Source organism: Pezoporus occidentalis, unplaced genomic scaffold, assembly GCF_034315485.1.
Source record: "Pezoporus occidentalis ecotype Australia unplaced genomic scaffold, CSIRO_AGI_Poc_V1 ctg133, whole genome shotgun sequence".
NCBI classification, from domain to species: Eukaryota; Metazoa; Chordata; class Aves; order Psittaciformes; family Psittacidae; genus Pezoporus; species Pezoporus occidentalis.
The window spans coordinates 1,496,020-1,520,201 of NW_026913136.1; the positions used below are offsets into that span (position 1 = coordinate 1,496,020).

At 37.1% G+C, this 24,182-nt stretch overlaps 1 protein-coding gene across 1 annotated transcript in view; it reads right to left on the minus strand.

Annotated features, from left to right (window-relative positions):
- The window catches only part of CCDC171 (coiled-coil domain containing 171), a 149,963-nt gene that overhangs the window by 37,204 nt on the left and 88,577 nt on the right, over positions 1-24,182 (minus strand). Inside the window, 3 exon segments of the mRNA XM_062609002.1 lie at positions 7,345-7,476; positions 19,389-19,443; positions 22,385-22,530. Coding sequence (XP_062464986.1) covers positions 7,345-7,476; positions 19,389-19,443; positions 22,385-22,530 — 333 coding nt within the window.

Consider the following 24,182-nt stretch of genomic DNA (forward strand, 5'->3'; position numbering starts at 1 on the left):
TTTCTGCTACCAAGGTATTTGTGTAATAAAGTCTATTGCCTTATTAACTTCTATTGCTGAAGACTCACTTGCTCAGCATTTCTTCTTAGTTCTTTAAAGAACCAGTACAAAAAAGTAAGACTCCAGACAATTCCTAATCTTTCACAGTATTCACTTCATGAATTCATTTTGTAACTCACATGATTATCAACAGTTTAACAGCTATACTTCTGAAAGGGCTTATCTGTGTTACACAGTACACACTGCACATAATATCAAACGATACAGTCACATCAAAGCTACACAGTGGTTATCTGGTAAAATCACTCTTTTTCTGAAGATTCTGTGCACAGATAATCCCATGCAATTCTGAAAGGATTTCTGAAGTAAGAAAAACTGCCTAACAAAAAAGGTGCTGTGAAAACGGTATTTATTATTTTCTGTCACTGAACGATGATTTATTTTGTAGTTAGAGCTTTTAGGAGTCTGCCCGTGTTCACTGAGGCAGCTTTGGGTACATATTAAGATCACCATGTCTCTAGACCAATTTTTCTCATAAAAGAATAGTGACTAGAAGTTAAGAAAGATGCTTTCTTCTGATGCAGCAACCTCATAACCAGCTGGGAAAAAAAAAAAACAAACCAACCATGCCAGGATTACAAACACAACCAAATCTGAATAAATAAACTTGGTGAATTAAGATCATGTTTTACACAGCTCTGGCAGAGCTTGCTTATATTATCAGCACAGATCCTTCATTAAAGATTACTCACATGCAACAGATACAAATGTATGAAAAAGTGGACAAATGCAGATGGTTACATGATTGCTTGACAGGGTCAAGAAAGAAAGCTTTCCATTAAGAAAGGTTACTGAAAGGTTAAATTATTATATATTAACATTGGCATTCAAGATAATCAGCAGCAGATCTTAACTGAAAAGTTTTTACAAAACTAACAGTGCATATGAAAGAGCCTGGACAAGAGTTAGTAGTTTCACAGGCATAAAGAGACAGATCAATTAATCAGTAATCAATTAATTGGTGATTACAGATACTGACTTCAATATTTACAGTCCCATAGTGCCAAAGACTTAACAGGGCTGGTGTGCAGTGCTCCAGCTAACCGGAAGCCTTCTGAGAAGGTTCTTCATAGAGTCTTTATTCATTTATTGGAATGAAGAAAGGGAAAGGAAAAAAAAAAAAGTGAAAGGGTTGCTGAGACAGTGAGGGAAAGAAGCTGATGATAAGAAGGGAGAAAATGAGGAGAGAGCAATGAAAAGCCCATAGGGGACAGGGAGGAAAAGACTGCTAAAAGAAAAGCTGTGAAGAGGAGAGGAACTTGAGAACATGGTTAACCCACAGAAATGAGAAGGGGTGTGAAATTCAAATTATTGAAGGAAAATTTCCAACATCACCAGCATTTTGAAAATGCCTCGCTTCAGGTTTTAAATAGTGTTTTGCTAACAAACATTAATGATAGGTTTTAAAGGAATCATAGTTAAACCACATTATGCTAAAATGGCTCAGATACCAGCTGAACGCATTCAAGAAGATTAGAGTTCTTCATGTTATGTCTCTTCAATCTGGTTATTCAGATTTTACTCAGATGTTAATTATTGTTTCATTAGCCCTGCACCAACTTTATTTTGAACAAAATGAAGTTTGCAAGAGGTCAGGGTTGCAAGAGGTCACCCCACTCTAATGAGATTAAAACATTTACTTATTTATGAGCATTTGAACTCTAGGTGCAAAAGCAAATTATCATTAAATTAATAAAGAATTGCTTTTCTCTTTAAAAGGGAAGGCAGGTTTGTGGTCAGTTAAGCAGCAGCATGTATTGACGCTAGGTAGGAAATTAGTCCTTTTGGAGAGGAGAAGAAAGAGGGGTAGAGCAGCCCAGGTGCTGTTGATAGCAGCAGCTCTTGAATTCCTGGACATTGAAGACCTAGTTTTATTCAAGAGCAGCAGCAGAGTCTGATTTCAGAGGAGGCAGCTTTCTGGCCACTGTAAAGCAATGGACAGGTCCTTCCGTGGGTGAAATGGTGGAAGTAAAAGGAAAACATTACAAGTGTTTGCATGTTAGGTGTACACATATATAAAAGCACTATCTTCAGGACTCCCTTAAAAAGGTTTCTCCTTTCTGAAGCATTAAGAGAAAAAAAAAAACAAACAAACCCACGATTAATTGTTCTTTTAATAGCCATGCATTTAAAAAAATAAAGAAAAAGGCTCCAAAAGAGAAGTACAATAATTCAGTTTTCAACCAGCTACTCCAAAATTAATTCACCCCATTAAGTCCTCATACCCAAAATGATTTATGTTTGAAAGACTTGCCCTATGCAGAAGATAAAATCTAATGACAGAAATATAATCTTACCTTTGAAATCACTTGCTTCTTCAATTTGGTAAGAATATTTTATTGACAAGTAAACATGGGGATGAGAAAGTATTTATTATTTTAAGAAAAATTATCAGCAGAATTATGCATATCTTTTACCTTCTAATCTATCAAGTATAAATCTGAAAGTAATGAACGAGTGAAAATAAAATACAAATTAAGAAGCTCCTAATACTTTAAACTACATTTATATTTCCCAATTAATTAGAAAAAGTGGACCTACAACACAATCAGATAATGTATGACTAAATCATACATGAATACATAATTTACATAAAATAAATGGTAGGAACCTACGCCTTCATAAATTTATGATTATACGCTAACACTGAAGATATGTCAGTACTTGACTATATTACTACCACTGCTATAAGCCTCTATGTTATTACTTTTCATTTTTCATTTCAAACTACCTCAAAACACCTGAGCAATGCAAAGTACATATAAATCCCACATGGACTTTCTAAACCTCCACAAACAGACGGACACACACTGGAGACGGGCAGAGCAACACAGAAGGAGCAGAAAACAGTGGGGGAGAGAAGCTGAGGGAAAGGAAGAGAGCCAGAGGCATGGGGACAGTGTGGACAGAGAGGGTGACAGGCAGAGTGAGCAGGGCAGCCACTGGGAGCACGAGAGTGGCAGATACTGGGAGAGAGATGAAGCAGAGCAGCAGGCAGAGATGGACCAAAGGAAAGCATGAGCGTGTGTACAGCAGGCATGGCAGGGATAGCGAAAGCAACAGCAGCAGGTAAGAGTGTGTGTGGCAGCGCACATGCAGCAGTGAGCAAGTGCGCTGCACACATGCAGTGGAGAGTGTGCACATAGGACACGGGGAGAGACAATGTGCAGGAGGGAACAAGAGCATGTGGCAGAGAAAGGGAAACAAGAAGAGTGGGAGACAGATGAGACAAAGTGAAAATTATCCACCTCAAACCCGCTTGGAGGAGAGAAAGCACATCACAAGTTGTAGTACCTTTCAAAATTAAGGGAGAGCTTAGTAATGGAAAATACAGATTTACCTACTCAAGTCCTCGGTTAGAATAAACTAAATTTTTCCTAATATGCAAGGGATTCCCAACAGTAAGGTCAATCTTACATTCCAAGTGAAAAGCAGCACACAAACAAATGCTTTCTACTAAGACCTATGAATACCAACATCTATAGATTTGTGTATATGTCCTTTTAAACCAGAACCCTGCTTGTAGTCTCATCTTTACATTTGCTTTTTCATACACTGCATAAATGCATTAAACCTTCACATCCTCATTAAAGTCACTTACAAAACTTGCCCATTTGGAAAAATGCGCAATATCTCAAAGGGTAAAACGACATGATTACTATAGCTTTGAAACACTCTCACCTCGTATTTATCAAGTATCAATCCTGTGAAAAAGCAACACAAATTCACCTGTGAATATTGGTTGTCTTCCAAACCAACATCCAGAAGTCACACCATATCCTTTAACAAGCAGAGATTAGAGGAGGAAAAGGCCCACCATGCTAAACAGTCACCAAAGCAAGCACCACAAACTAATAGGGCCAATTAATAAAATAAGCAAATGGAGAGTTTGAAGACAGAGGTCAAAGTAGTTTCCATGACACAGAAAATGATTATTCTTTCCCTAAATGCATATCTGTAAGCAGCTACCACGTGTGAACACCAGTCGCTGGCTGATCACAGTCATATGTGTGTCTTTCATACATGCAGCAGATACGATTCTGTCAAGCATGGCTAGTTTCTTGTTGCCACTGGTTTTCACCAACAATGACTTAACTGATCTGTTACTTCTGTGTATGAGAACATTTGGGACATGCTTCATAAACACAGTTTAAGGCAACCATACCTGGGTTTAAAGTACACCTCCGGTATCTCCTGTAAAACCACCCTGTAACAGTAGATATAGAACATAACCTTACACTGATTTGTATGTTGTTAGCCTCCCCCTGTTTGGAAATCAAGTACTTACACATCAAGTCAAGTACTTACACATCAAGTATACACTATACATCCTACTGCTATTGCAAAACTTGAAGCAATTTTAGGTATCAGACTAGAAGTTTCTTTCACAGAAGTTCTTACCCTTCTGCATCTAGAACTCCAAATACAAGAAATTTACCATGAGAGAATACCAATGCTTAATTATTTATACATGGGTTTAAAACTATCTTTATTTAGGAACTTTATGTATTGTTTTTTTAGATCAGATTGCTTGTGATGAGTCTTAATTACGTATCTGATGCGAAAGTACTTCAGACAATTCAGACTGAATCTTCTGAATAACCACTTTTTCTGTGAGCCAATAACATTCTTTCAGAAGAGAGTTAAGAGAACATTATCCTCTTCCTAAAGCTGTAGCATAGTTTGATTTTGTATTTTCTAAAGTCTTTATAACCTTTACTGGCTAATTTAAATACTAATCTGCCAAGCAAGACTACTAGTATTAGGAATCTCATGTTGTTTTAGTTGCTCTTTTTCACCCTATATCCTGTAGTTATTGGAGGCTTTATGTATGGTTCCACTTTCTGTCTTCAGTGGGAACATTCAGGCATGGCCATAGCAGCACACCTTAAATCATGTTCTCACCAAGTTCACAGTCAAGCACCCTAGGTTCATCATGCCAATCTTCTTTGCACTTGTCTCCCATAAAGCAAGCATATTTCTCCCAGGAAACTTTCATATAGAAGTAACAGCAATCTAAAAATCCTCAGACTTTCCTGTTTTCTCAGTGACAAGGAATATAGCCCGTCAAGTAAATTCCATTCAAAAGGCCTTTAACAGCCACTTGCTTTCTGAAAAATTTGGAAGAAAAAATGTGTATGAACATAGAAATATACTTTTTTTTTTATTCCCCTCATATGATGATGAAGTGATACACACTGAACCAACAGTTATCAAGTTATTATGAATTACTGATTCCAGCCACCTAACTGTGAACTGGATTCATGAATAATAAAAATAAAACAATGCAATCTCTTCAGTACTCAAGAGTTCTGATACCCAGTGCTTCATCCCTATCATACTGTCTAAGTTAGTATCTTAATTTTTACTTTTTTTTTAAAGAAACCACAAAACATCAACAAATCTAGACTTGGAAAAAAACTCCTTATGTCTAACACTTGCAGTTAATAAGGCCTTTAATTGAAATGCACTTGTCACAGACTATAAAATATATGTAGTAGTAGTGGTTAAAGAGACTGTGCATGCAAACAATTCCACTGGTTTTAATACGAGGTGTCCATAAAGTGATTGCTATATGCTTACCACATTCAGGACTGTAGGATTGCCCTTAATACAGTTTTACGTACAGTGAAATTAAAATCAATTAGCTGACTCCCAGGTATAAAAAGGAAATTTTATAATATAATTTCTATAATGTAGTGAAAGTTATCAAACAGGCAGTATGTAACTAGAGACAAAAAGAGGAGAGGGGAGAGAAAAGAAAAGGAACTGCATAGTGAGATAAGACTGTGAACCACTGATGTTGTTTATGTGTGTACACGGTAACCATGTGTAATAGGAGCTGTCAGGTGAACAAAAAGTGTGTTTACAATACTGCACCACCAGTAACCTACCCAGGGCATATATTACTGTGTGTTAGTTATACCAGACGCAATCTGTACCAATGTGAAATACAAGTTTTTATACTTCTGTTTCTCTTCATCTCCTTAGAAAGAAAGAATAGGCTGTCTTCCAAATGCTCCTACAATCATTTTGAAGTCAAAAAAGAATGGGAGTTGGATCAGGACAAAAAAAGAAAAAAGGCAGCTACCACTGAATAGGCCACCAAATTAGAAAAGCAGCATTTAAAGGCTTGTGATTTCCAGGACAGCTTCTTTGAAAAGATGCCACCTGTGGAACCTTTTGCACAGCCTTAAAACTGATCATCACTGTACTGTGCTAGGTAACATTTGCAACTCTACTGTCTGCTAGAGACATACAGCTGGGTTAACTAAGGCTCAGTGACAAACGTCCAGTTTAGAATCTGCCTTTCTTGAACATTTAGTTTTGTGACCCTGTTCCTGCAATTATATAGTGTATCTATGACACTTTACAATAAATTAAAAAGGATTACTATAGCAATATATGCACATTATGCAATATTTGCATTGTTTGACTTCTTTGCCTTTTACATTACTAGCTTTCCTCTCTCATTTGCACAGAAGACCACAATGAAAGAAGTATGTACTCACTCTGCCTTTCATTCTCTCATTGAGAAAACAAAATGTTCTGGCTTTAGCAATAATGTGTCACAAGAATAAAGTAATTCTGCACAGCTATAAAGACTAAGGGATAGTTTGTGTGTAAGAAGACATAACAGACTTTAAATGCAATAAGGGGGCACTGCACAGAATCCATTTTCAGAGCTGAAAATATGTACATTTTCAGTTCTTTTATCTTTTTTTTTTTTCATTTCTCATTGTTTCCTCCTAAGGAAATTGGTATTTTCAATCAGACAAGTCTTTAAACCTACATGAACAAAATAAATAGCTTCCACATTTAAGTATTCCAAATAGCAATTTCTTTTAAATTAGGAATGCTCAAAAATCACTATTACTGCTAAAACTGAAAATGGAAAAAAATCTGATACTGACCAAAAAGCAGCATAAAAATCCTTTTTTTCTTTCCCTCCCTCCCTCCCCCATTTTGTCTGTTTAAATTCGGGGGGGGGAAGGGAAGGGGGAGTTGGGATATGGTGATAAGAATTTTCAAATATAACATCCATGTTTTTTCATGGCCCTATTCCCATCGGTTATTTAACATTACATGTGCAAAATTAAAAGCTCGCATCATCTCTGAAATACCATATTCAAGAGCATATATGGAAATTATTTCCCTTTCAACTGTTGACAGCAATAGTTTTGAAGCTTTTTGTTCTCCACACATTCAGAGCAGCCCAGCTTCTTGTTCTACCTCAGATACAAAAAAAGGAAGAAAAGAAACAGGATTATTTTAGACTCTAACCTGAAATGCCACAACCTCTGGCCTGCCCCTCAGCCCTTCCACTGCAAAGGTCTCTAGGTGCAGTTTGGGTAGCTGCAGGGTGAAGTCATTCCTGGTTGCCGCAGTCCGTGACAGCAAGGTCTGATCTCTGACCTGAAGGGAAAAAAACAGCATCAATGGTAATTCCCCTTCAGACACATTAACTGGGATGAACTGGGTCCCCTTGAGCCCACTGAGTGGACTTGCATTGATCGCTGGACCTGAAATCCATGAATAAATTTAGGACTAATTGATTTTTCGTTGCAAATAAATCTCTAATTCAGAGTGCTGGGAGAGAATGTTAAAAAGAAAAAGCATCTTCCCTGGTCTAAAAGGAGAAGGAAAGAAGAGACACTAAGGGCTCACAAGCACACCTGGTACATACATTTCACAGATCTGACCCCTGTAAAAAACTTGTAAAAAAAAGAAATAGTACTTGTACTACCAACACAAACAAACATCAGCTATAAAATTTAAAAGTTCATATGATCACACGAACACAAAGCGGGCACATGAGTTCTGTCTACTGTACGGAGATCATATCAGTCCTCTACAATATGGTTCATTTTATTACCAATTCAGTTAAACTCCAGATTAAAATGAATAATCCTCAAAGAAAGCAAAATAAACAGACCTGTAGCTCTGCAATTAAGGGAAGGAGAAAAAACAAAACAAATCAAAATTTAAAGAAAAAAAACAACAACCAAACAACAACAACAACAAAAAAAAAAAACCAAACAAAAAACCCTATAAAATCCCAACCTGCTACTACATTGCTTATCGTGGATTCAGTGTGAGAAATAATGCACTAATTGTTACTAATGGACTTTTACACAGGTTCTACCCATGCCCGTTCAGAACGGGCACAAAACCCGGGCACTCCGCTAGTTCTGCGGGCAGCCTGAAGGAAGGGAAGGAGGGAGCGACCCCCCCGACAGTGCCGGCGCCGGGCGCACTGACCCAGCCGAGCCCGTTGGTGTCACAGTGCCACCTCCCGGCCACGCGCGGCACCGCGGGTAAAGGGGACCTGCGCTCACCTGCAGAGCGGCAGCGGCGCCGAGGTGAAACTTCGCAACGGGAAGGGATTAACGCTGCTGTCTCTAAACACAAGCACGCTTCCCGGTGTTGCACACGAGAAGAATATCGCTGTCGCTATTTAAAACCCAACGTTCTTCCGCATATAACAACACGTGATTAGTCTATCGGCAGGCATGTGGATTTATACATACTTAGTACGTAACTTTCATGGACACGTAACTTACATTCATATACCATATGCTGCCACACACCCACTTTTCATTATACTTAACACGAAAATTATCATATCTCCAGAAGATCCCAGCAGTCAGATTAGATTCGAATACACATGGACAGACACAAATCCACACAAGTATGTATTTGTACAAATGAATGGAGGAAATCCATTCACTTGCCATGGACCGTATCTGTTGAGTAGCAGTAGCCAATAGTGCAAAAATAATTTACTGTCTTTAACAACAAAATAAAGTCTGATACTAAATCATATACTGAATATATACTAAATACATATCAGTCAATAGGTACATTTACTAAATACTGTAAAATAAATTTCAGTTCTTCTTAGTGCCTCCCTCGCCCAAAAGAGCTCACCAAACATGAATTCAAACATACGGCCATTCATTCTAAATCCCAGACTACTTTTCTGTAACCACTTACAAAATTAGTTTTTTTGTAAAATGTCGATTATGAGTGAACATGCTTCAAATAACAGTGCAGCCTCTGAAATCAGCTCTGATTGAAAGAAGTATGCATGTGTAAATCTACTGATACAAAGAAAAAAAGGTTTTATTTTATTCGTTGCTCTGTTCTGTGGGAATAGGGAGCCCTACATTTCCCAGGTTGACCTAAAGAATTCCTGTCAATACCTGTGGCTGCCAAACATATGCACTATGATGCAATTTTTATAACAGGAAAGGTCTTCTACACGTTTTTGCACTCACAGTGCACTAGGTTCAGCATATACAGTCCTGTGGAACAAACATTGTCTCTAGAGTGTTCTGTCAGCATGTGTAATTCTGGTCAGATGTTAACCTTGCTGAATATAACAAAATGCATTACTTTAAATACACATATATATACACACACATACACACACTTGATTTACATTTTTATAGGTTATATATCCCAACTTTTCAGTGTCTTTGCTGCCAGTATGCACACAGATAAAAGAAAACATTAATGTGGATTAAGGTACTGAGAATTTATCAACATCAAACCACCAGTGTTTTGCCTTCTACCCTTCTGAACCATAGTCAATAGATCTAAATATTTTACTGCACCCTGGCCAATTCATTGTTTGATGTTTAAAAACTCACACAGAATCAAAGAAAATTTATTAAATTTCAGCCCCCAAATGAGATACTATTAGCTTTGAAAGTCAAGTTTAACTGCGATATTGATGATTCTCTTTTTTCTGTGACAAAATTCACAAGGGAAATCCCTATGTCAAAGCACAAAAGCAGATTGCTAATACTAGGGGGAAAAAAACAATGTATAAGCAATGTAGGTATAATACACACACAATACACACAGTGGAAGTCCTTTTAACCCTATTAATTTCAAACCCTCCATTTCAGTACTGGGGCCTGATACTCACTAAACAGTGAAATACAAAAGTATTTTCTTATTTGGCTGAACTGTGGTAAACATGCGACATTAATACCACTGCACCAGAAAAGCACATATTAGCTCCTTAATGAGAACCGTATTTGATATGAAAATTCACAACTAAAAAAAAAACTATCCCCAAACTTTCTGTGTTTGTAAATACTTAGAGCATAAAAAGTGAATCCCATTATCTACGTGCATACTGAGAAACAGAAACTGAAGCTAGAGCTTTCCTCTGAAAACCCTCACTAGGGTTCAGGAAAAAGTGCAAGAACAAAAAAGACTGGGCAGATGGTGTACAAATACCATTACATTGTTTCACTAACAGTGAAAACAGTCTTCAAGTTGACTACCTATTGGAGGAATGGAAAGCTATTAACAGCCATGCTTGTGCAGAATCAAGCTGGATAGGCCATACCTATATGAAAACCTAGTTAACTAATTTCATCACTTCCTGGCTATATGCTTTTTGAGCTGCAGAAACACAATGACAGGAGTTGGCAGACTCCAATTATTTCCTTATTTTCCAAGGAAGTCAGCACAGTACTCACACAAATTACGGAACTATCAGGCAAAAGTAAAACTGGTGGGTTTTTTGTTGTGGGTTTTTTGTTTGTTTGTTTTTTTAAAAAAGGGCTTTTTTTGGCTGCTTGAGAGGAAGAAAAAGTATTCAGTGTAGTTAAGCTTTACAATACACATTTCACAGCTTTTTTGTCTTCAGTGACTTTTTCTTTTCCCTCCATATGAGATCTAAGGCAAGACTAATTTTTTTGAGACGTCTCAAAAAGAGGCTAGAGACCTAATGCTATCATCTAAAAAACCCTGATCAGCCAATCAGGCTTACTGCAATAGTCAACAACATCTAAAACTGGTTTCACCTCCCTGTAGTCAAAAATTAATAGAGAGAAAAAAATACATAAATGAATCTATATCCAACGTTAGTCAAGATTTTGACTATTTCTGATTTTAGTAAACATAATTTCGACTGAGACTGTGAAAAGTTTCAGAAGTGATTCTATGTGGAGCATAATTAAGTACTGTGACAGCGGGCTGCTAAGTATCATTAGATTTTTCAGTTTAGCCTTACGTAAATACTGTCTGAAAACGGGCAAAAGCACAAACAGATACACACAACTCTAGTACAAGACTCAAAACATTTTAAATCAAAGGAGCATAGTGACTTATGACAGTGTTTAACTTTTTAATTAAGAGAGCAACATAGAAGACAACACTATAGCCACTCAGCTGAAAATCAATAAAGTACTGATTAACTCAGATCAAAGCTGAAACTGAATAATAAACTGAAGTTACATTATTGACTGAACCAAGGCATAGAATTTGATGGTCTAATTCTACATGTCCAAAAATTATCTTAAAAATTCGCTGATAGGAGATAACAATAATTTTGTCTTCTTTGCTCACTCCTTTGTTTTTCCTCTGCAGTTTCAGCTGCTGTGTCCAGTTATTCCAATAGCAAGTTATAAATGGTATTAAGATGTGCTTAGCCCTCCCTAATGTCTTTGCCTGATTATTGTCTAACCAGTGCAGACCTGAGATTTTAGGTCCTTATTTGGGCCTAATTCAATCCTTTCTTATGGTGAAAAGAAAGCAAAATTAGTCCTACCACTATTTTTCATAGCATATCATAGTCAATTGAAACAGTGAAACAGAAACCACTGGGCAATGATTTGGTGATACATGAATGGCAAACAGTGACTTTCCTTGACTTTGAGATGACCATATTTTTGAGACAACAGAAGCCATAAATATGTTATGCAGATCATTCTAAAAGAGTGCAAGCAAAATGGTTTCTACCACACTTATGTGCTCTGCATGTGACATATAATTAACAAAAATGGTTTTAGAACTTTTTTAAATGGAAGGAGGCAGTTTGAATGCAAATCTCATCTTAGTCTTGACAACAGTCATGTAAATACGTGGCTGATTAGCTGCAGAATGTTCGTACCTCCAGGGCAGTATGTACAACGGAGCTCGTATCACTCAAACCAAGGGCATGCACATCTACTGAATGTAGTCCTTCACCTGCTTCAATGAGAAGCACTTCAATAGAGGTAAGTTACATAGCAACTTACTTGAACGGGCAAGTCTTTGTTACAGTGGCACAAATGATCATGGAACTAAGGAGAATAATAAGGAAGCATGTACACTGAATAACAGAATTAAATTCTTCATGAACGCTTCCTAATTTTTTAATGTTTAGTTATGGCTTGTTGATGTTCTCTATGCTAAAAAATACAAGTAAATATACCTGAATAAAATTGCACCAACAATAGTACTGAATAGTGTTGATAACAGTAGTGCTTCAGGTAAGTTGCCAACACAGATATCTTTCCACTGTCATTCCTGAGTCTGGGCTCTCTAGAAAAACAGTGATCATACCTGAATTGTTAGCTCTCTAAGGAAATACAGACCCCAAAAGATTGGCTGAAGGACCTGGCACACGCAACATCTGAAAAAGTACAGACAAATGCACCGGATCCAAAAGACAATCTGTTAGTATCATTTGCTCATAAACACGAGAGTCTGAGTCTGCTCCGAAAATAAGGACATCACTCAAAAAAATGTATACTCATCTTACTGAATGTGGGTCTATATAATCACAGACATATTTTCCATCAGGATGTTTCAGCAATCAAGGACCACTCCAGAAACAGAGAAACTGCCTGTGACAAGACTGCATTGCTTAAACTATGGAAAACTACAGCCATAATTAGAAAGTGAAACAGGTGAGGAATCACGTTGGGAACCAAACCAGTCAATTGAACTGCAACACGGCCCCCCCCCATCCCCAAGAAGGCCAAACCAAACTACACCAAATCACAATGTAACTTACTTAGACAAAACAGTGCTTCATGGAAAGGAAAGGGAAAAAGAGGTACAGGGACAGCTGAATGGGTACTTATTAAATGGCCATCACAGTTATGTTTGAGTGCCCATTAAAGGCAGGCAGATTGTTGCATACTGTTTCATCATAGCAAGGAATACATCTCCAAACCCAAGGGTCTGAATTCTGAGTGGAGTTTCTAAATCACATTTGCACATACCCTGCTGTAGGTAGCCATATGTGAATGTAATTAGGTATACCAAACGTTTCACATAATTAAAAATCTAGTAAAAATATCTGTATCAACATACATATTTAGTGACTATCCTTTTTGATTAATTCAAGATTTCTCATATTACTACACACACACACTATAGGCTCTGTTGAATAACATGTTAATTTGATCCGGAGTTGTTTTTTGCAAACACTGACCACTGCACCTACGCTTCACTATAATTGCAGGATGTGCATTGCAATACATCCCCTACAAATGGATTTCAGTGACCTTGAGCTGAATATGAATCTATGTCTGGAAAAAATAACAGTTAATGTACTCAGGAATTCCACAGTTCAGTTCCAAACAAGGATTTTTCCTTACTGAAGGCAAACTACACAAAGTATTCAGGCTTAAAAAAAAATACGAAGACGACAAATGCACCCTGAAATTAGATTAGTTATTTAGACTATATATAAACTAAGAACAGTTAAAGCACATGGATATGACATTCGGCAATGACTTATCTTTAGTTTTTCAAGGTTTTTAAATCCCTCTTGAGCTGGAGTACCATTTTTAGCTTGGCTAGGTCAGAATGACACTGAACAATATGAGTGATGACACACTAGACAGCTATATGGACAGAGTTGTCATCAGCAAGCCAGCTGTGCTAACACCTGTATGTCCTGCACAACTGATCTTTAGGAACAAGGATCAAGAAAGTCAGATTACTAGGGGGGGGGGAAACAAAAGTCATTTAGAAACATTTAAATGAGGATATGCTAATTTGAGATGGAAAAGGAGAAAGAGTAATCTTGTTACTGCAGTTTTTTCTTAGCACAGAGAAGTAATAGCTTGTTTCCTACTACAGACTTCTTAAGCAGTCATTTAGAATTTTAATAGTCCAACTGGGCTTTCTTTGTGATTTTATTGCACGTGCACATACCCACTGTATCACAGACTTGTGATAGCGACAGCTTAAAACAACCAAGGACCACAGCGATGAGCAGACCCTGAGCACACACCCAAGCAGGCTTCACTCTGTTAATGGGTCTGAACACACAGAAGAACCAGCCTGGGGAGTGACATTAGGCTTGGGAAAAATTTGCAAGTTGAGCTCTCTAAAACAAAAGCTTTTAAATCATTATTAACTAAGTAGTATGATAGACTAAAATTCCCATTTGTGGATTATCAGTACCTCTACAAGTATCAGGTCACACTTATTGAAGTCTGATTGTGACAGCTAACTTAAGCCTTGTAAATGTCTGTTTTCTCAAGTCCTGATCAGTTTGTGGTCTTCTTGCTGAAACTAACTAATGATACATACACTGAGTGTTTTTACTGATGTAGTCACTTGTATATGGACTTATACCTATTGTAAATTAATTTCTCACAGGCCATAAAACCGCCAGCATAAGGAAATGCATTTTATTGCTACGGACCACGTGAGAAACAGCAATCTAATGCTACCTCATTACTAATTCTCAAGTCTTCAATGGTCTCCCCCCATCCCCAACTGTCTCTTTATCTTGGTTTAAAAACATCATTAAATTGGATAAAGAAAGATACTTTTGTCTTTCCAGTTTACAAGTATGTAACAGGATGGATCATACAGTGTTCAGACTTCTTTTCAACTGATAGAACTGTGGGCTGCAAATCTCATGCATAGCTAGTTTAGGGACATTTCGGAGAAGACAACAGGGGTGGAAAGGGAGCAGCAGCAAGGCAATAAAACACAATAGTGGAAGGATTTCAAGGCGACCGCTGATGGGTCTGTGTGGAAGCTGTTCTGCCAGCTGGCATATGAACCTTTCAATCAGCAGAAATGAAGTGCATTACAGAAGTGGATGAAGAATAATATTTCTGACGAGGTGCCAAACCAAAATGAGAACAGTGGATACGTGCTTTGATCCCTGAACTGTCCCAAAACATCAGAATGGGTTGCTAACCAGTACTGGGAAAAAAGATTTTTTTAGGGATTTTTTTTGTTTTTTATGGACTTATTATCACAGCTCATCAGCCTCACGGGGTAGTGGCTAACAGTCTAAGCTTGTGAAGATAAGGTACTCTATTAACCTGTTAAAATGGCCAAATCCTAAGCAGCCAGGGCTGGGACAAACTGAAACTCTGCCAGCCCATAAAGTTTGTCAAGACCTTACTAGTGAAGAGTACAGTGGGAAATAGAAACAATTTTCTGTCTCTGTACAGGCTGACTCACTAGATGACTTCCCATGGTGGTGTTTTGCTCGGGCAGAGTTTAGAGAACAGGGCTTTCGGGAAGCTGAAGAAGAAGCAGTTACAGCACTGTATCAGGTGCAGGTGCTCAGGCACTGCCCAGGGGCTGCCCTATGCTGGACACAGCTGTTTCCAGCCATCTTCAAGAGACCCACCACAGGGCACTGCTGAGGCCCTCAGCCATGACGGTGGCCCCTCTATGAAAATGTGCTTAAGAAAGGGCAAATACTACCAAACAGGCAGAGGAGGAGGGAAAAAAAAGAGTGAGGAACAGCCCTGTAAACACCAAAGGCAGAGAAGAAGTGGTGGGGGAAGTGCTTGAGGCACTGGATTAATGGATAGTGGATTATTTCCCTGCAGCCCACAGAGGGCTATACAGAAGCACACATCCACAATGTAGACAGTGGAGGACCCCATGCTGGAGCAGGTGAATAGTTCCTGAAGGAATTGAAGTCCATGGAGAGCCCACACTGGAGCACGGAAACAATATGAGGAGGAAGGAGCAGCACAGAAGAGCTGTTACAGACTAAATCCAATCCCCTGTCCCTCGATGCCCCACATTACTCCTCAGAGCACAGGCACAGGAGTCAGGAGTGAAGCTGCACCTAATAGGTAGGTAGATACTATTTTTTTTGTCTTTGTTTCTCATTATCCATATCTATTTTAATAAATAAAATAATTTTCCCCAAGTCAGCTCTGGTTTGCTTACCTGTGACAGTAACTGGTATGCAATCTATTGCAGCTATTATCTCAATCCCTAAGCCTTCTGATTCTATTTTGTACCCCTTCCCTATTGAGGAGGAGTGAGAGAGCAGTTAGGTGGGCAACTGGCTGCTGGCCAAGGCTAAGCCACTACAAACACTCCAACTGAGAAGCAATACAAGGGGAAGACTGAAGATTTTAGCGGAGATAGTGTAAAATTATTTCTTCCACTAGTGTGTTTACTGTAACTCATAAATCATTATCTGCACATGTGAAGGAATCCAGTCGTTTAGAGTGAACAGATTTAATGTCTTTTACTCTGTTTATGCAAACAGTATTAAAAAATACACAAGAAATTAATAATGAAAGCAAGTTTGCTAACAACTAGAACACAGATATATTTATAAAAAAATATTTTTTTTGAAGTTTTAAAAAATCATTTATTCTTCATACACAAAAAAAGGACTGCAGATGGCTCTTTAAATAAGATATTTACTTAAATACTTATTCTCTCGATGATAAGACTTTTCAGGATACTCTACATTTGCACTTTAAACAAATGGATTTTCTTTTAGTAAGACTTCCAGTAAAGATTTATTTATTTGTTACCATTTTGCATCTTCCATTCAGTGTTTTTCTTTTTTTAAAGGAACTGGTCAAGTCACAGACACAAATCCTCTTAAGTACAGTGGGAAGGAGGAAAAAAAAAAGCACCTGTTTTCTGAACGCAAATGAAAAGCAAAGAAAACAAACAAACAAAAAAAACCAAACAAACAAAAAACAAACCAAGCCAAACCAAAAAAAAACCCACCACCACTAACAAAATTCTTGTGGTCCTTTGTTGCCCTTGGTAATGTTGTTTTGGTGGTTGTTACTATTATTATCAGGTAAAACATTCATTTTGCACTTTGATATTTGTCCTCAATATTTAGATGGTATAAAACCAAGAAAGAGCTCTTATTTTAATGGTATCAGGAACTCTTGTACGAATAATCCAGCTCCAGGAGTCAGATGAAGATAGCTAACATGACAAGACCCAGTATAAGACAAAAAATAACTCTCTAAAGAATATCTTGCAGGTTACAAAGGATGTGGAACTATCTGCTAAGAACAGTTTCTCTCTTGGCATAGCACATTCTAAAGTTCCTCAACATTTATGCTTCACAAATATTCATGATAGTTTTTAAAAGGTGGCTCTGAAATGGTCTTAAAAGAATAATTCTGGGCACAAGCATGCCCAAGCACTTGTTGACAAAGCCAAATATATGATGCTAGATTTTCCATTAAGTCACAGGGTGCAGTAAGTGCTGTAAATGATCCCTTGTCTAGAGCTGTACTAGAAGTATGCAGAGAGATTGTCTCCCTCAGATGCACTTGTTCTTGCTTTGTTTGCTGAATGTTACACTGAAGTACACCCAAAGCAGACTGCTACCTTCCAGAATCCTTGTAGTGAGAATGTACATAAATGAGCGGGGTCGCTTTAATGGATATCAGTATACACTGTCTTATTCTAACCAAGATTATGAAGGATGTCTGTAAAACCTCTCTGAGCAATATAAGCAAAAAATTAGCATTATGCATTGATAACACAGATCCTGCAAGTGATCAAGTGGAATTTTTTGGATATTTGCTCATGAATACATCAACACAGAAATACCACAATGTTCAATTTCAAACTCCCATAAATGTACCTGCAGCTAATAGTAATATTCACTCAACTCCAGACAATTCTGAACTTTATCCATTTTCTTTTGATTTCTCTTTTGAAAACAAAAGCAGTTCCCAGAATTTCTACAGCGGAAAAGACAGGCTTGAGGTTCCTTTACTAGTACTTCATCTACTTCATCGTGTTTTGATGTTTCACTGTGTAAGAAAATCTTTAAGAACAACAGTGTAAACTTGATAGTTTACACATAAGCCAAATTCACAAATGTTAGATAATTAGGTACCATTATCATGTAGGGTTTACATTTCAGATAGTTCCCAAACAAAGATCAATAATTTCCCTTTATTTTTCCAGGAGAGGTGATATGTCAAATTATGAATGATTTACAATCAATTCTTCTTGGTTCCTGCTGAAAGAAGCATCCTGACATTTCTAATTCTTATGTTTTTTTCATTCCTTAGGTTGACAAACCAGAAAGGGTAAATTACTCTACTATTCAATAACAAGCGATATAGGCCTAACAACTATGTACATCAAGAACTAAGAAGGTGTGGTAACTAACATTCTCAAAGAAAGATGGCAGTTCCTATATCCATTCCCTGCATCAGAAAAATCAGTGCTAAGCATGTAAACTTCCCTTGTCCTTTCTCCAAATATTTCAATCCTTGTGCATATACAGCACACCTTTCTAAATCAAAAAGTAAACTTGCAAGAAATTCTCAGGGCCAAGGGTGTTACATGTACATGTTACTATAACAAAACAGCACTTTCTGCATTACATACATTCTCCAAGCTTAAATGAAGTGAGTGTAAAGATGGGACAGAAACGAAGACATTACCTAATAGCACAGATTACAACACTTAAAGCACACAGTTTAGGTATTGTCACTTTTTGTGAACATTAAAGAAAAGAGAAATTTGAAGAAGGTAGCTGAAAATTCAGTTGATAGTTTGGGTGGACACAGAAACTAAGATAAGATGTAGATTCCCATGTTGCTGGGAATTCAAGGTGTTTGTAAGGGAAATTAACACTCTAAGATAATAAACCCACTTTTGTTCTGTGTTGCACTGGACTAAGAACACTTACAAAACAATCAGAGCTACAGATGAAAACAACACCTGTAATTAATACATACAGCTTAGTTAAACCTTCAAATAATACTATACCAGGGCAAAACAGGACAAGTCAAAGAGACAGCTTCAGATTATTACTCAATGTAAAAAAGGCTTTTAAAAATGTATCATGAAACTTTTTTATTACAGCTCATTACTTACTGTATTTTCCCTATTCTATTTATCATGTATCAAAGATTAAAGTAGCATGGGTAAAGCCAAATGTCTTACGGCCACCACATACATGACCTCACCAGATGACCTTCAACCTTACTCAGCAAAAAGAGTTAGCAGCAATTACCAAATGTTTGAATGATCAGTAGTCTTCATTTAGTAACCAGAAACAGTGTTCAACTGAGGTAAGGAAGGTGAGTTTTGTCATAAACTTTATATTAAGAATAAGATGTCAGAGTATTAAAAAACTGTATTTTATTTCACTAAATATGAATATTTTTTTAACTTGAATGAAATTGAAGGTGGAAACTTTAAGGAAAGGAAGTTGCTTTTTGACAACTTCTATGCCCCCACTTCCCTGAATATAAGCAGTTCTAAAACCCCAATGTGTTCGGAAATACAAGTGCAGAGGGAACACTTCAAATTCTTACCTTATGAAGAGTGGCTTCCACAGATTTCATGTGACTAATTATCAATTCTTTGTCTCTATTACAAGAGAGAAAACAACAAAAAAAAACACAGTTAATTGAACTGAAGCTCTACTGATGTAGAAATTAATTTTCTGCTACTTTATAACCATCACCTCTTTAAAAATAATGGTTTATGACTCAAAACTGTTATGTTTGTATCTTTCATGTTTGTGTCCCCAATGCAAATCCTAAAATACGGTCCATGGACCACTACCTGGCACAGTTCTGTATGAAAGATGTTTCTGTTGTGGATAAACAACTATCATGTTCTTGGAGGAGAAATCTGCAGTCTTGGATAAAAACGGCATGTTGACTGGAGTCCAGGCTCTAGCAGGAACATACTACATATTCGTACCAGAAAACACTAATTGTGTGGTTTTCACCAGTTTTACGGGCCTAACAACTATGTACTTATATAAATGTCTCCCTGTCTTCTCTAAACCTCAACATTCCACTCGTCCTCTTCCAAAAGAAGTCCAGTGAAGGATCCTATCCTTATGAAACAGAAGTTTGGACAATGCAATTCTACTTTGACACCTTTCAGTAGATTAGGGCTTAGAGTAAGAAAGACAGCTTTTATCAGTTATGCTGCCATAAAAACCCTTGGTCTCATCTGATGAATTGTCAGAAATGGAATTAAAGTTGTGCCATACCATTTGACTAAGGAGAACAGAACAGCATAACCAACAAAACAACAGAGAAAATCAAACAGAATCTATGCCAGAAAAGCTGATACACCTTAATATTCTAGGACTGTCTTTTATCTTGCTAGCTATGTGAATATTTTGTTTGAGCTCTTGCAGTTCCTAACACAGAAGTCACAGAATTATATATTTGTGTGGAAAAGGGAAAGACCTTTAAGGTCAAATACAACTGCCAAGTCCACCACTAAACCATGTCCCTAAATGCAACATCTACAAGTCTTTTAAATCCATGTCCCTAAGCACCGTATTTACATGTCTTTCAAATACCACCAGGGATGGTGACTCAACCACTTCCCTGGACAGCCTGTTCAAATGCTTGACAAATGTTTTGATGAAGAGTTTTTTCCTAATATCCAATCTCAATCTCCGCTGGTACAACTGGAGGCCATTCCCTCTTGTTCTATCACTTGCTACTGGGGAGAAGAGACTAACACTCACCCCACTACAACTTCCTTTCAGCTAGTTGCACAGATGGGCAAGATCTCCTCTGCGCCTCCTTTCCTCCAGTCGAAAACATGGTGTTGTTCTGCCTGGAATGCCTATTGCTTCCTCAGCTCTTGATCTATACTATCCCAACAGCAAATACAGGATGGCAGTCAGAAAAGTAGGACTGGCTTTTACACTCCTAATAAAGCTGTTACATAGATTTTCTTCTTTTCAAGATCCTGCCTTTATCTGGACTAGATTGACAAGGACACACTCCTGTGCTGGGTTCATTTATCTAGTTGTCTGGGTGAAGTCAGTTCTAGAGAGCCAGTTCAACATCATTAATTCTTAAGTTAGTTACTGACATAGAAGTCAGCCTGTTCCTCGTATATTCTCAGGTGTTCATCATAAAAAGGAAATTATTTTCCAATGGAAATTTGGACCCACATTAATAGATATTTTTATTAAAACTGCCTCCTACTCTGGAGGAAAGAAGAGCAGAACTGCTGGCCACCACTGCAAGATAATCAAGATAGCCATTCGCAGCGTGAGCCTGCCATCTGCTATCCTTTAAAGCCAATCAAAATATTAGGAATGAACCTGAAAGCCACCCAGGCATTTCTTACAATCACCCAGTTTGTGGAAGAGGTATTAAAGTAAGATTTTCTGAACAAAAGTGAAGCCTCCTTCACCTTCTTCCTATGTTCCAAAGGGTTAAAAAAGACGTGTTATGAAAAGCTGGTAGAACAAGAAATGGTATGGGATTTTTCTTTGTCAATATTCAACTAATACAATACATGGAAGCAGAATCAATTTAAAACAACTTCACTGAAATACCCTTTTCTGAATATGAGAAGGGCCATAGGAAATGATCGTTACAAGAGTACATAAAACAGGTTGGGGCAGGGTGAAAAGGAGCAAGCTTTCCCGAGCAAATCCTTCTTCAGGTCACATCTGCATTACTACACCCATAACATTTATCATTTTAATTAGCTTCTTAAACATTTCACTTGTAACTATATTAATGACATTATTTCAATTGTGCATGAACACCTTAAAGCTTCTAAACTATTGTTTTCTGATGTCAAATGTGTCCCATGTACAAGGAGAAATGCTAATTTAAACTTTTTTAAAATCTTAGCCATAGACCAACAATATCCAAAGTACATACTACAGTAAGAGTAATAGATAACAGTTATCTTTTTTATCTAACTATACGACCGTAAGAGATTAGTAATAATCTCATTCAAGTCAATGAACATGTTTTGACTACCAATCTTTTCAAGATTATGATTATGGTATAAAAAGGCACAGGTTTTATGTCTAAATCCAAAACTCTATGAGATTAGTAGAAAGATCTACCCTGTTCCACAGATAAGACAAGGTCCAAACTCAATTTTCAGACCCTCTGACAGCTAAGACCTGTCATGTAGCTGACATTCCTGTATTTATTATAAATAAGTTGTATCTCTCTAAAAAGATGTGGAAATAGAGGGGGAAAAAAAGCAATAATTTCTTAAATAAACAGTGTTGGGTATCTGCCAAAGAGATGCTGTTAAATCAGTAAGATAATTAGCAAACCAAAATTCACATGCTATTTCAGGACCAAGAATTTGGAACACTATTATGGGATAACTACAGAAAACATACCGTGTAGTATCCTGAACTAACAGTTTTCTTTTTAGAAGACTATCACTGAATTTCAAAGAGAGACAGATGTACTTTTGTTTTCTAGCATTACATTAGCCAGGGCTAAAACCCTGTGCATGAAAGTAAGAATTGATCTTTTGTCTGTTTAAGTGATCTCCCCAAGGTCCCAGTGCTCACTTCGCTGCCATGCAGAGGGCACTCTCTGCATCACGGATGCTCTCTTTCAGTCGACGCTTGTCCTGCTCCAGCTGGGTAAGAAGTCTATTGAGCTGACGCAGAGATTGATCTTTTCTTCTCAGCTCCATCTTTGCCTCGGAGAGTCTCTGCAAGCAGACAGAAAACAGAGTTACTTGTCAGCCCAAATAATTAACTTCAATTTATGCCATAGGCTATTAAACAAAGTGGAAAACAGACAGACTGTGAAGTAGTTTTGGACCATTACATACTCAGGTTTTATGAATTCTCTAGCAAAAACATTACAAACTCAGAACCACCCAGTTGCTAGTATATTGCCTATGTTTTGTAAAATAAAGTGATCTACTGGTCAAACAGGTACATATACTATGCTACAGGTACTATATTAAGAAATACTAAATCTAAACACAGCAGAAAGAATCAAGAATACAGCATTAAAGAAAACAGTACAGTCTCAAAACTTAATTTAAAATGACCATTAAAGAAAATAATTGACAGAGATAAAAGAGCATAAACAATGCAGCATTTACTTAAATATTCTGCCCTATTCTGTAATTTGAGGATTCAAGGAATAAGAATCTAAAATTCTCTGTTACTGCATTAAGAACAGTTCTGCAGCAAATTTTGAATAAATCACTATTTTATGGTGCTATCAATATTTTAACATTAATTTTCCAATATGCAAAATAGTACATGTAATCTTTTAATGTACTTTAATGTTAATTCTTCAGCTTAGAATTAACACAACATGCTTTAAACCAATTCAGATTAATCCAACAGATGACAAATAGCACTAAACAGAGCTAATTAATACAGAACCTGGCTAGTTCTTTCTCCTTTCTGTTGGGATAATCAATACTTTTATAGACTGCAATATTAACAATATGATTTCATAGTTTGCTAAATGTTACGCTTACAGCTGTTAACTGACTTTTCAGAAAGAAATTATAATACGTGGCTATAAACACTATTTTACAAAATGCAAATCCCCTTTCAGACTCTAAACTCATAGGACAGAAAAGTCTGCACTGTTGCAAGACTGAGCTCTTGCACCTTGTTTTCAAAATTTATGGGTATGTTTTCTGCTTAAATTCTGAGCATGTTTGGCATAATTTGCACTCAGGGGTACTTGACCTGGACTATGGAAGACAGAGATGAAGTATTACACTGTAGGTATGTATTAAAAACAGCATATGAAAAGGATGATAAAAATCTGGAGGGCACAAAAAAACTCAATTCCTTTGAAAAAGCTTTACACCTAACTGAGACTCAAAGGCATTTCAAAAAACAATATGCTAGAGAAAATTACTACAAAAAATAAAGTACAGCATGAAACTGCATAATCCTGCAAAATAAACAGAAATCTGTGGATTGGTCTAAGGTTTATTCAAACGTTTCTGAAGACAAAAAATCAACCAGTTATTTCAACATATAACTGGAAGGTACAGCACCACAACCTGAAATCTCTTCTCAGCAATTTACAAAATTCAGGCTGTGATTAATCACCACTGTAAGAAAGAAAAGAAAAAAAAAAAAAAAAAAAAAAAAAAATCAGGATTTTATTTCAGAAACTCTAAACCCCAGAAATGTTAATATTGGTCTTGCCTAAATTACTGAAGGTTGAATATTCTGCCTCTTATGTCATTATTTTCAAGGAATAATGTGATTTTCATCTAAAAAAAAGATAAACACACAGATCTTATTCTTCCACTGCATTATATGCATGAAGTTATCCAAAATAGTGCTTTCAGAATAAACCAACAGCTATCAAAGCTCTGTT